Here is a 13,542-nt window from a genome sequence, read left to right on the forward strand (position 1 = left end):
CAACTCAATGGACATGAGTTTGGATAAACTCCAGGAGTTGGTGATGGACAAGGAGGCCTGGCGTGCTGCGGTTCATGGGGTCGCAAAAAATCGGACAGGACTGAGTGACTGAACTGGACTGAAGCCATCAACTGTATTTTACAGAGACTTAAGTGATAAGAGAAACCATCTTTATATTTACCCAAGTAATTTGCCTTTCCTGGACTCTTCATCCCTTTGTGTAGATTTGAATTTCCATCTAGTGTAATTCTCTTTCTGTTCAAGGACTGCTTTAACATTTCTTGGACTGTACATTTGTTGATTAAGAATTATTGATGCTTTTATATGACTGAAAAATTCTTCAATCTGCCATTGATATTAAAGATATTTTTGTAGAGTACAGAATTCTAAGGTTCCCCCCACCCAAGAGCTTTAAAAATCTTGTTCCACTAGCTTCTGGCTTGAATTGTTTCTGACAGAAAGTCTGCTATAATTCTTACCTATGTTCTTGTATAATGTGCCTTTTTTCTCTCTTGTTGTTTCTAAACATATTTCTTTATTACTTTTCTAGAAATTTGATTTTATATGCCTTGGGGTAGTTTTATTCATGTTTCTTCTACTTTGATTCCATTGTGCTTCTTTGATCTGGTACTCTCCCCTGCTCCTAGCTGCCTTGGTCTTTCTGGACTTCCATTTCTGGTCTTCTTAGGAAATCCATTGCTTGGCTGTCCCCTCTCCATGATGTGACCTGGAAATTCTTTCTAAGCAGTAAGCTGGGGCAATAATAAAGGTCCCTTGGTTTCTTTCTACTTTCTCAGGGAGCATCATTCCACTGCTTCACATCCTGTGTTAAAAATAGACCACATTATTTCATAAATTTTGTCTGGTTTTTCAAATTGTTTCATATGGAAGAGTGAATCTACTCCCTGTTACTCCATCTTTGCTAGAAACTTGGACTAATGCTTATTGAACATCTACTATGTACCAAACACTTTGCATTCATTCTTTCATTAAATTCTACCAGAATCCCTATGATGAAGATATTATTAACCCTTTTCATAGATAAGGAGACTAGGGGATATGGCAGCATTAATGAAAAAAAGTCATATAACTTATTAAATGACAGAATGATTATTTGATCTCAGATGTATTTGACTACAAAAGAATGCTACTTCCATATAATACAGAGACAGAAAAGTATATGAATGTGAATAAATAACATCCATTCTGTAAAATTCATTTTAATGGGCAATTTAAACTTCTTTTCCCTAGTGATGACAGCAGGTCCATGATATAGGAATTAGAGCTTTATGATTCAAATCATTATCTTTTTCATTTGTTCTTGTCCCTTAATGATAGCAGAGACAGATTCTACACTTTTCTGGCCACGTTGGCTGTAAAAAAAACATTCCAGTCCACTTTGAAGTTCCAATCTCAAATAAAGTTTAAAGCCTTTGCTCAGTGGACTCCAAGGGACTTGGAGACGGGGAACAATATAGTTTTTGTATAGCTAATACTTTTGCAGTGCTGAGGTATTACCGGTCTTTCCTCGATCAGTCATAATCCATGTGCTCCTGCTGTGCTCTGCTCTTAAGATATGTTGCTTTTGTCAACTTAAAAAATATTCACAACCTAAAAGTTGACAGTTATGTTTTATTCAATGAGAATTTTTAGGACTTCAAACCCAGGAGACAGCATCTCAAGTGAGCCTGAGAGATCTGCTCTGAGGAGGCAAGGGGAAGAACAAGGTTACAGAGATGTTTTTTAACAAAGGGCAGGTGATCTGAACATCAAAAGATTATTGTTAATGAAAGAAAACCAGATATCCCAAGTTAAGGAATTTAGCACTTTCCTATGTATTGGAAGATGCAAGAGTCTGGGCTCACTGAAATCATTCCTTCTCAGTGCTCCTGGTTCAGGGTCCTGTGTTCTTTCACATCCTGAGCTCCCTTGGGGCTCACTGTAGGGACTGGCTGCAGTCTGATGGTTGTGAGATTGCAGCTATTTTTCTCCTTTCCAAGAGCCCGAAGAGCTCACTAGCCCACACTGGAGAGCTGCTGTCACTGATGACCGTGACATCCATATTTATTGATATTTTTATGAGCAAAAAATCACCTTTAAATGGATTCCTTCTGTCACTACTCTCCCTTGCCCTGCCTGTGGTTCTATGCCTGCTCTGAGTAAAGAACTACCTTATCTGACCTAGAGTCTTCCAAGGGCAATGCCATGGTTTCTGCTCCCTACATAACCTCTGTGCTCCTTCACATGAAGCAAGGAAATGCTAGTGTCCTCTTTGACACACTAAGGGCCAACAGGAACTAAGATGGGTTTGGCTACCATTCCTTTCGCAGGCTCACACACTAATGTTCGTTCTTGAATTATTTCTGCATGCCTTCCCTTCTCAGCTCTTTCTCTCAAGATGACATGAAGTAACCAAGGTTTTCTAAGAATCCCTCACTATCAGCTTTGGTGGCAACAGATGGTTGGGGTGGGGGCTGATCTGTGGTTCTGCAATTCACCAAGTCTCCAGCTGGGGAAGGAGGTGTCTGTCTCTTCTTGTGTTCAGTTCAGTTCAGTCACTCAGACATGTCCAACTTTTTGCAACCCCATGGTCTGCAGCACGTCAGGCCTCCCTGTCCATCACCAAATCCTGGAGTTTACTCAAACTCATGTCCATTGAGTCAATGATGCCATCCAGCCATCTCATCCTCTGTTGTCCCCTTCTCCTCCTGCCTTCAATCTTTCCCAGCATCAGGGTCTTTTCAACTGAGTCAGTTCTTCACTTCAGGTGGCCAAAGTATTGGAGTTTCAGCTTCAGCATCAGTCCTTCCAATGAATATTCAGGACTGATTTCCTTTAGGATGGACTTGTTGGATCTCCTTGCAGTCCAAGTGACTCTCAAGAGTCTTCTCCAACACCACAGTTCAAAAGCATCAATTCTTTGGCATTCAGCTTTCTTTATAGTTCAACTCTCACATCCATACATTACTACTGGAAAAACCATAGCTTTGATTAGACAGACCTTTGTTGGCAAAGTAATGTCTCTGCTTTTTAATAAGCTGTCTAGGTAGGTCATAACTTTTCTTCCAAGGAGCAAGCGTCTTTTAACTTCATGGCTGCAGTTACCATCTGCAGTGATTTTGAAGCCCCCCAAAATAAAATCTGTCACTATTTCCACTATTTCCCCATCTATTTGCCATGAAGTGTAGGCGTGACATTTTCTGGAACCCCATTCCATTCATTTAAATTCTGGAGGTGAGAGAATTACCTCATGGGAAGAAATGGGAAAGGCATTACCTCCTACAGAGAGAATAATAGATTTCCTCTCCATTTTGCCAGTAATCTCCTTATAACAGCTTGTTTGCTAGGTGATGACTGTGGGAAATAGGGTCTGTTTAGCTGCCTCTCAGTAAGCTCTGGGGGAATTAATAGGTCCCAGTGTTGGCAGTTCTCTTTAGACTGTGGCACATTAATGCCTCTTGTTTTCAGACGAAGCCTTAAGGCAACAGTGAGAATCCCATTTAATATCTTGTTCCACAATCAATAGTTCAGCTTGCCTTCTATCACAGAGTCCAATCTATGATAACAAAAGTTGATTTAAGTTTCAGTTTGCTTGTCTGTTGTGACAACTCTGAAAACCTAAAATAAGCACTGAAGAACACGCATGGTTAGAAGGCTGGAGAAAGTCAGTACAGAATGTGATCATACAAAATAAACAAATTAGTCTCCTGCACAAAATGTGTACAATCTGACCAAAAAAAAAAAAAAAAAAACAGAGTGCCTTCTTTTAGAACCTGATCTTGTTTCCAAGAAGTAAGGACTGGACACTGTGAGGGAGGTGGGGAATAATATGGCCAAAGAAGAAGGAAAAGAGTGGAAGGGGGTGGGGAGAGAGAGAGAGATTCTGAGAACACAGTAAGACACTCCTTGGTTCCATTCTTGGCTCCCATGGATACAGCCGAGAAGGAGCACTGTGGGCCCGTCAAGGGGAGGGCTGGAGGCTGGCAGGCTTCCTTAGCTCACGGAGCTATTTCAAGCTCTGGGATCAGTGCCCACATTCAGGAACTTAGCATTCCTGATGAGGGAGGTGGCATGGAAGAGTGCTTTCAAGTGTGTTCAACATTCTCCCCACAGCCCTCTCCAAAGTTCCCTCTAACCTCCCCACCTCCCTAACACCAAGCTCCTAAATTTATTGAAGAAAAACAAGCTCATTTTCAAAGTTCAGCCGGGCATAGCAAAAGAAGCAGGCAGCATTCTCACAGTGAGAACCCTGGATTTGTAGGTAAGTGCTACTCACTATGTTCTTTAATAAAACTTTAGTCTACATTTTAGACTAAAAGCTAGCTGTCTTAAAAATTTCTCTCCTGTGTCCTGACTTTATCCTCCCTTGTAATGCTAAGATTTTTCCTCTGTTATTATCAACAAAGCTTTATTAAGAGTAATCTATTTGTATCCTGGGCACATATTGTGCATCTAGTCTGAGATGCATATTGAGAAGGAAGCAAAGAGGAGGAAAGATGTGTCCCTGCCTCTTAGCACAGCACAGTCCGAGGAGGAAGATGAGCTCCTTTCAGCTATGCAGACTACTTGTTGGATGCTTGTACTGTTTTGTAACCAACAGATCCCACTTTCCCCACTTTTTGAAATAGTGATTGTTCACATTTGGCATGTACCATTTGACTCCAAATGACTCAGTGATGAATCTGCCTGCCAATGCAGGAGACACAAGAGATGTAGGTTTGATCCCTGAGTCAGGAAGATCCCCTGAAATAAGGAAACGGCAACCCACTCCAGTATTCTTGCCTGGAGAATCCCATGGACAGACGAGCCTAGCAAGTTACAGTCCGTGGTGTCACAGAGTCGAACATGACTTACCGGCTATACAACAACATTAGACTCCAGAGTTGTAAATCTGAAAGTTCTTTGAAAGCAGGAACTGTGTCTCATTCACCACTACCCTCGGCCCTCAGCATAGCACTTGGCACATGGTAGGATTACAGGCTGCATGGACCCTCATGTACATAAATTAATGAATTGAAGGGGCTCCAGAATGGCTCTGTCCTAAGTCCCCAGATCCTCCCCAGGGCCCTGAGAAGGCTTCTGGGGAGTCTTTAAAGAACAGTAGAAGGAACTTATCTCATAGGGTGAATAATGGCTTATATCTGTAAGGTGTTTAATTTTTGCCCTAAAATTTATTCATGTACTTTTCTCTTGATCTTTATAGCAACCTGATTGGGGGTTGTATACAGAGCCTATCTATCACTCTTTTATTGACAAGGAGACTGAGGCTCAGAGAAATGACTTTGACCTAGATACTTCCATGTCACACTAGAAAATCACATTACTGTAGGTCTGATAAATAAAATATTATCTGCTATATCAGTAAACAAAGATTGCCACAGTTATCAGAAATTGCAGTCAGCACCACTACTGAGCTGGTTAGCCCTGAGGGAACTCAGGAAGGAAAAAATATCTGCTATCTAGCAGCTATCAGATTGCAGTCACGCCACACAGTGAGCCCTGGGGAAACTCAGAACATGAAAACACAGGATACTAGCCCCAGATAGCTGAGGTGCAGAGTAAAGGAATGATTTCAGTGAGTCCAGGCTCTTGAATCTTCCCATACAAAGAAAAGAGCTAAATTCTTTAGCTTGAGATATCTGGTTTTCTTTTATTAACAGTCATCTTTTGTTCCCACTACCTGCCCTTTGTTGCAGACTCCTATGTACCTTAGCGATATATTAGGATATATATGTAGTTATATAGCACCTCCTCTTCGAAGCAGCTTTCTCAGGGTTACTTGAAAGGCTGCCTCCCAGGCTTGAAGTTCTAAAAATTCCCACTGAATAAAATATAACTCTCAACTTTAAGGCTGTGAATAATTTTTTAGTTGACAGGGAAAAGTTTTCTAACAGTGTAACTTAATCTGACTGGGCAGCTATGTATTCAGAAATACTCAGGATTCAAACACTGATTTCCGATAAAAGCCAGGGTCAGGGTCCCCATTCTGCTTTATCAGGTCTGACACAGCACCTGAGAGAATCTTGTTTTATTGCCTCTAGATCATGAAGAGAATGGAGAGGCATATGGTCAGGGGACCACTGCATAAGCACTTCGATCTGGAGAGGAAAAGTGCAAAGCAGGCTGAAGCCAGACTCAGCCAAAGACTGCAGAGACTAGAGGATATATGCCTGTACCACGTGAAGTCACTGACCAGGGAGCAGAGACAGCTCCAGAAAGAACTGCAGAGGCTGCAGCAAGGTAAGGCTTCCAGGATGGGGAGAGGCAGAGCAGGACAGCTAGCCATCGCTTGGCTGGGGCGAGAGTAATACCCCCTACTTGGTGATGAGGGCCCTTTCAGAGACTGGACACTCAGTAAGAGGACTTTTGATCTCAACTTGGATTTTAGGCTTCCCACCTTTCTCTCCCTCAATGATACAGCTCCCTGGAGCAGTGCGCATGCAAACCTTCCTCAGCTAACACTTCTCAGGCTCCCAGTCTTTCAAATGAGCTCTCTCTGACTTAAAGCTTTAGTGTTCTACTTTCTTATATCTGGGTTGATTTGGTTTCATTTCTTTTTTATGCCTGGTCAGCAAACACTCTCTGAGTAACTATTAATGTGCAAGTCATCTTATGAAAAGGAAGTAAAAACAAAAAAATTCCCCGGGATTAGTAACCAGAGAGCATGTTTAACAGTGGCTTACCTCTGCTATGGCTGAGCACAGAGCACTTGGCTATTTCCAACACACCAGACTGAGAGTCAGATCTTCCCTTCTTCTGCAGAAAGTGAATTTCTCAACTTATCCTTCTTGTATTCCAAAGTGTATTGACACGAGAGCTTGCAGATTTTGCTTAGATAAGAAAATTTTGCAAAAGCAATTGCTGTGTATTGGTACTATGATTTCATTGTCTTCTTAAGCCAAAGAGCAAGGATTTCTGTCATTTCCCCAAAGAGGTGTCTTTACCCAGAAGCTGCGAGTTCACATTCTTTATAATAATTCCCTCCCATAAAACCTTCTGTTGCCAATGAATAATCTTTTCCAAATGTACACATTACTTAGAAGACTATCCAATGAACATAGACTATACAGTTTAGTAATTATAACAAAATTAATGCTACTAACTTCAAACACCAATTTCTGGTTAGTACGCTATTGATCTTCACAGAGGGAAGGGCTACACAATGATATCCAGAATCTCAGACTTTCCAAAGCTGTCTACACCATTCAGTAAAAAAATAAGGAAATAAAACTGGCTGCTCAGTGATTGTATCTTTGTCCATTAAACTGTGGTGGCTGAGAATACAGACTTTGGACCCACACTGTCAGGGTTGAAATCCTGACTCTATCACTTACCAGCAGTGAGACCTTGAGCAGCTTACTGGACCTGCCTCTGCCTCGGTTTTCTCCAACATAAAATGTAATTGATGTTTCTTACCTCATGGAGTCATTTGAGGATACAGTGAGCATTTGAAACAGTACCTAAATACAAAATAAGTGCCATGTAACTGTTTGCTGTTATCAGTCAATCAGTAAAAGATTGTTACAGGATTAAAACTCTTCCACAGTTTTGTTGAAAGTTGCCATAGTTATACAATTTATAGAAACTGTTTTTATTTTTCCCATAATAAAATAATCATATTTTAATATACAGCATAGAATGGATCTATCTCAGCTCTTCACACTATAATCCCTTCTTACTTAAGGCAGGGGCAGGAGCCCTGAAAATGATATAGCATGTTCTAGAAGAAAGTCAGGTATCACAATTCAATATAAAATCATTTAGATCTCCATAGCTGATATATGGACACAAGGGCCAAGAGTAATATCCAGAGGTCTAGCCTATGATTTATTTCTAACCTCCAGCTTTGGGTTTTAAAGAGGAGTAACTGAGCAAGTGACTGAACTCCTCTGGTTTAAACCTCCCTGTCTGTAATAAATGGTTAAACCAAACTAAGGATGAGAGCTCACAGGATGGAAAGGAATCTCAGAAACCATTTGGTCGAATCCCACTTCATTTCTCAAAAAGGTTATTGAAGACCAGATACTTATTCTCAAAGTGGTGTTTCAAAGATCATGTTTGAGAGAGGTGGCTGTCTTTGGTGACTAGAGAGTTTGCCTGATAGACAGGGGGTGTGAAAAGAGTCTGGGCAGAAGGCAGAAAGCTTTGATTCAGGGGTCTCTGTCTCTGTGTACTTTAGAAAGTCACATCCTCTCTGTGCCTCAGATTCCTTGAGCATAAGACTAGAGAAGAAGGAAGAAAGCAATATGAATTAAGTCTCAGTATTTATCAGGCACTGTATTAGACAATAAATTCCCATGATTCATTTAATGACCTTGTTGTTGCTGCTGCTGCTGCTAAGTCGCTTCAGTCATGTCCAACTCTGTGCGACCCCATAGATGGCAGCCCACCAGGCTTCCCCGTCCCTGGGATTCTCCAGGCAAGAACACTGGAGTGGGTTGCCATTTCCTTCTCCAATGCATGAAAGTGAAAAGTGAAACTGAAGTCACTCAGTCGTGTCCAACCCTTAGCGACCCCATGGACTGCAGCCTACCAGGCTCCTCCGTCCATGGGATTTTCCAGGCAAGAGTACTGGAGTGGGGTGCCATTGCCTTCTCCAAATGACCTTGTTACTGAGTTTCAACTATATGCTAGTTGGTGGATTGCTTCAAATACATATTCCAAGTCCTCATCTAGAGAGATTTGCATCAGTAGGCTAGGAATCAGGCTCAAAGTCCACATTTTTAACTGAGTTGACACTAAGGCAGATTACTCAGGGACAGGTGATTCATGGGCCAAACTTTACAAAACACTGTTACAGCAACCCCAATAGAGGCAAGAATACAAATATGAAAAGCATGGTCTGTGCCCTCAAGATGCTCACATGTGGACTAGAAGGTAACTATGCTCACAAAAAATTATATCAGAAAATACTAATTGCTAAATTTGTTTACAAAGTAGAACAGAAGCATGGGAAGGTTCCCATGTCTATTAAAGGGGCTCAGGCAAGATGTCCCAAAAGACGCAGGGTATGAACAGAATCTCAGAGGGGTAAGAGGATGAAGATGAGTGGAGGAGGGGTGGTGGGCAGTTTGTCATGAGAAGACATGGAATGTTTCTACACACTGTAAGAACAGTATGTACGAATGTGCATACATGAGGATGACATGCTACAAGTCGCTCAGTACTGGAGGGGTGTAAGGGGTGACTAGAAGGGACAGGTGTGATATTTAGAGGCAAAGCAGAGCAGGCAGGGTCTCCAATCATGAATAGCTCTACAGATCTTACAGAAGAGTTTAGATTTCACCCTATGGGGTTTGGAAATGGGGAGATTACATGTCCAAATGAGATAAGGATCACTCTGGCAGCAAACTTTAAGGTAGACCAGATAGAAGGATTCCAGAATTCAGACCAGGGTTTAAAAGCCTAAACTAGGCATTCGTCACGTAGGAAAAAAAAGTGAGTATATTAAGATATTTGGAAAGTGAGATAGCATCTTAAGGGGGCTGGCATTTTGAGATATTTAGAATGCAGAATTGTCAGAGCTTTATGATTAATTACATGTCCAGCGTAAAGAAAACCAGAGTCAAGAATATACTCTCTGGCACAAAGTAGGCACCCAAACATTCCTGTTAAATTGGATAACTAGATGGGGACACACACACACAGACACACACACTCAAGACAACAGAAGAGGGACCCCAAAAGGACCCCTCTTGCCTTGACTACCTCACCAAGAAGTTATCAGATGAAAGAATATTAGGAGTTTAATATAATTTAGAGGCCCTTTATCTGGTCACATTTCCTTTGCCTGGTGCCTACCAACGCCAGTGTTGGTTTAGGGAACTCACTTTCCTTACAGCAAACGAGTGCAAGACTTTCAACTCCAAGTGACCAGCTCATGAGATGTCTTGAAAACAAACCAGGTCCTCTACAGCAGCTATGACTACAAGATTCTGAAACACTAACTCAAAGAGAGAAAAACCCACTTACTCACGGCCAGCAGTTGCAACTCTTGGCTCAGGTGGGTAGGAGGTCACACAGTCGAGGCGGATGTAACAGCAGGACACCAGCTTTGTGTACGGCTCACACCCAGTCATTTTGATTTGAGAACATCATGCTTGCCAAGTAAAACATTCAGACAAAACCTCCATGGTCCCAGCCAGTTTAAACCTCTGACCTCAGTGTTTCTAAATCCTCTATAACATATTCTAGGTAAACACTGGAGAACTGCCTTAGGTTTGCCTGTTTCCATTCCTCATGCTAGATCAGCCTGTTGGGTAATGTGATCCAGTGGTATTCATATACGGTTTCTCTGCCCAGAGAACCAGGTCCAGGCATTCTTTTCCTTCTTCTCTTACTGTGTTAGTTTTTTAGGGCTACCCTACCAAGTTGCCATTAACTAGGTGGCTTAAACAACAGACCTGTGTTCTCAGAGTTCTGGAGGTCTACAGTCCAAAACTAAGGTACTGACAGAATGGTGCCTTCTGAGGCTGGAAAAGAAGGCTCTGTTCCAGGCCTCTCTCTTTGGTTTCTATGTGGTCACCTTCTCCCCATGTCTCTCCGCTTCACCTTCCCTCAACCTGTGTCTATATCCTAATTTCTCCGTATTATAATGACACCAGTCATACTGGTCAACAGCTCACCTGTATGGCCTTATCTTAATTATCTCTGTAAAGGCCCTGTCTCCAAATAAGGTAACATTCTGAAGTGCTGAAGATTAGGACTTCTACACGTGACATTTGGGGAGGAAAGAGTTCAACCTGTGTATGTGTGTGCCAAGTCACTTCAGTCATGCCCGACTGTTTGCGACCCTATGGACTGTAGCCGGCCAGGCTCCTCCGTCCATGGGATTCTCCAGGCAGGAATACTGGAGTGGGTTGCCATGCCCTTCTCCAGGAGATCTTCCTGACCCAGGGATCAAATCTGTGTCTCTTACGTCTCCTGCATTGGCAGGCAAGTTCTTTACCACTAGCGCCACATGGGAAACCCACATTTCAACTCATAGCACCTATTAATTAACTCAAAGCAGATATCATCAAGAAAAAGCTCTGCTCTTACTTTGGGAATAGAAGTCAGAAGAGACCAGAAGATGTTCTCACGCTTTCATCACAGGGAGGGCAGAAGCACAGAGCTCTGCAGGCTAACAAAGCTAGGTAAGACGATGCTTATTAAACTAATGCATATGCCATTGAGTCCTTCTTTCAACTGACCTCTTTAAATCATCCTCCCCCTGAGAAAGTGCTGCCCTTTCCTTCTTAAGGAAAATGCTGCATTTAAAATAGATAACCAACAAAGAACTCCTGTATAGCACAGGGAACTCTGCTCAGTGTTATGTGGCAGGCTGGAAGGGAGTGGAGTCTGGGGGAGCATGGACACATGTGTATGTATGGCTGTGTGGCTTTGCTGCACACCTGAAGCCATCACAACACTGTTAAAGGGCTATACTCCAATCTCCAATATAAAAAGTTTACAAGAAAAAGAAAAATCATTTCCCCACATTGTTTCCATCCATTCTCACCCTTCATCCTCTGTTCACCCACGTTATTACCTCAGTTAATATCACACAAAAAGGAGCCAGGGTCTAAAAATTTGAAAATGCTAAATATTAGCTCTTCATCAGTTTTGAGAGAACTTTTTTCTTATCTCCTTTCCCAGCGCACTGACAACAAATACGACCCAAGGAAGATCCAAAACCAAGTCCCAGATGCCTCCTTTCCATCACATTGGTCCCAAGGACCCCATGAAAAGCAAACAGCAGGCACTATCTCAAAATAACAGAACTTCCCACTTCATAGAAGAGAAGCTGCAAGCCCAAGAGAAAGAGTCCATAAACCCACCAAAAGGAAAAGGCTCCAACGAGAGCATCTCTCTTCTCTGTCACAATCAAGACGTCTCCACCCACACTGTAGATGGAGGCCCCGGTTCCGGCCCAGCTGGTGACAGTGAACCAGGGCACAGTGATGAGACCAGATCAAATGATGCCAGCACAAGACCAGACCACAACCCTGCAAAACAAACGCCCCTGGATCCCGTGGAAGGTGGAGGAGACTTCAAAGATAAGCCCCAAACATCAACCTACTTGGAGTTGTTTGAAAAGGCCAGAAAAGCTCATTACCTCCGGCACCGGGTCCCCCCTGAGTCTGAGAGATTGCTCAGCATTGCGGAGATCTTCGGGCACAAGGAATCCTCACAGTCCAGGGCAGAAAAGGGATGTGAGAACAGGGTGACCATCTAAGTTACTTCATCTTTAATCGTCCACTCTATCCCCATAGTATCATGTGTCATAATTACTTTAGCAACTGAAGCAAACAATACAAATACATAGATATAGATTTTATTTTAAACCTTAGTCTTTTTTGCCTTTTATGGGAGTATAATGTTTCACTAAATGAGCAATGCTAGGATGAAAAACGGAGAGATGAATCTTCTGAAGCCATTCAAAGCAATATACGCATATTGTTAACGTTACCAAGAATATGAATCTACATTGATCCCTAGACTTTTCCTGAAAGGTAAAATATTAAGGGACCTGCTTACATATGCCACCCTTTTCTTTTTTTTTTTATTATAAATGTATTTATTTTAATTGGAGGCTAATTACTTTACAATATTGTATTGATTTGCCATACATCAACATGAATCCGCCACAGGTGTACACGTGTTCCCCACCCTGAATCCCCCTCCCACCGCCGTCCCCGTACCATGCCTCTGGGTCATCCCAGTGCACCAGCCCCAAGCATCCTGTATCCTGCATCGAACCTGGACTGGTAATTCGTTTCACATATGATATTATACCTGTTTCAATGCCAGTCTCCTAAATCTTATAGGAGGTTCTTACGGTGCCACCTGCTGGCAAAATGGTGTGGCTCTTCTGTTTGTTTCAGTTTTACATGTAAAGGTAAGGCTAGGAGGTCAGTTGAAAATATGTACATAATACAGTCTATAAATAAAACTTTCTCTCCCATACAGTTCTATGTTATTTTTTGAAGCCCTTTCCTTACTTCTTTTATTTCCAAATAGTTCCATTTTGGTTTTCTCATTCCCAGTTTCAACCTGCTCTTATCAACCTTTTTGGATCCTAATAAAAAAAATAATTAACAGTTTATAAGAAATGTGCCCCCTCTAACATTTTCTTCCAAAACAATGGGAGAAGGCAGGACAGGAGCAACAGAATTGACTGATGAATACCTGATTTATTTACACTGGCCATGACCGGGCTGACAGGGTTAGGAACACCAGATGTGGAGAACCTCCTGTGCAAACTTCCAAGCCCTTTATTGTGCTCTTTCTCCTTGTCTATCTCCATTACAAGCACCCTCCACAGGGGTGGAGTTCTCAAAATGATTTATCCCACTTCTGAAAGGCTCTTTTCTCTGTGCTGACCATAACTTCAGGACAGAGCTATTACCAAGGCATCAAGGACTTAGCCAGAGCCCAGCCCTCTCCTCCACTTGATTAACTACCCCTGTTCCAAGTAAACCTCAGTCTCATGAACTTGAGAAATAAGCATTTTGCATGTTCCTCCTTGTTACCCTGCTTGTATATCTTCATATATCTGAT

The 13,542-nt window shown here is 42.1% G+C and overlaps 1 protein-coding gene across 2 annotated transcripts; it reads left to right on the top strand.

Moving 5' to 3' along the window:
* The first annotated feature begins 4,100 nt into the window (after positions 1–4,100).
* CCDC190 (coiled-coil domain containing 190) lies at positions 4,101–12,950 on the top strand. 2 transcript variants are annotated; one of them, XM_005203550.5, is made up of 4 exons: positions 4,101–4,261; positions 6,042–6,240; positions 11,009–11,135; positions 11,638–12,950. In XM_005203550.5, exons 2-4 carry the CDS (start codon positions 6,045–6,047, stop codon positions 12,215–12,217), a joined length of 903 nt encoding a protein of 300 aa, XP_005203607.1. In that variant the 5' UTR covers positions 4,101–4,261; positions 6,042–6,044; the 3' UTR covers positions 12,218–12,950. The 2 variants fall into 2 exon arrangements, with proteins under 2 accessions (XP_005203607.1, NP_001069930.2); NM_001076462.2 differs by having other exon boundaries at positions 4,121–4,261; positions 11,012–11,135.
* Positions 12,951–13,542: the final 592 nt, after the last annotated feature.

This window comes from Bos taurus, chromosome 3 (genome assembly GCF_002263795.3).
Source record: "Bos taurus isolate L1 Dominette 01449 registration number 42190680 breed Hereford chromosome 3, ARS-UCD2.0, whole genome shotgun sequence".
Lineage (NCBI taxonomy): Eukaryota > Metazoa > Chordata > Mammalia > Artiodactyla > Bovidae > Bos > Bos taurus.

What these genes read in the sequence shown, in the direction of transcription:
- CCDC190 (XM_005203550.5), top strand. Translation starts at nt 6,045, where the DNA reads ATGAAGAGAATGGAGAGGCATATGGTCAGGGGACCACTGCATAAGCAC. An exon ending in ACTGCAGAGGCTGCAGCAAG is followed by an intron (nt 6,241 to 11,008) that starts GTAAGGCTTCCA and finishes ATTAACTCAAAG; the next exon opens with CAGATATCATCAAGAAAAAG. An exon ending in CTGCAGGCTAACAAAGCTAG is followed by an intron (nt 11,136 to 11,637) that starts GTAAGACGATGC and finishes CTCCTTTCCCAG; the next exon opens with CGCACTGACAACAAATACGA.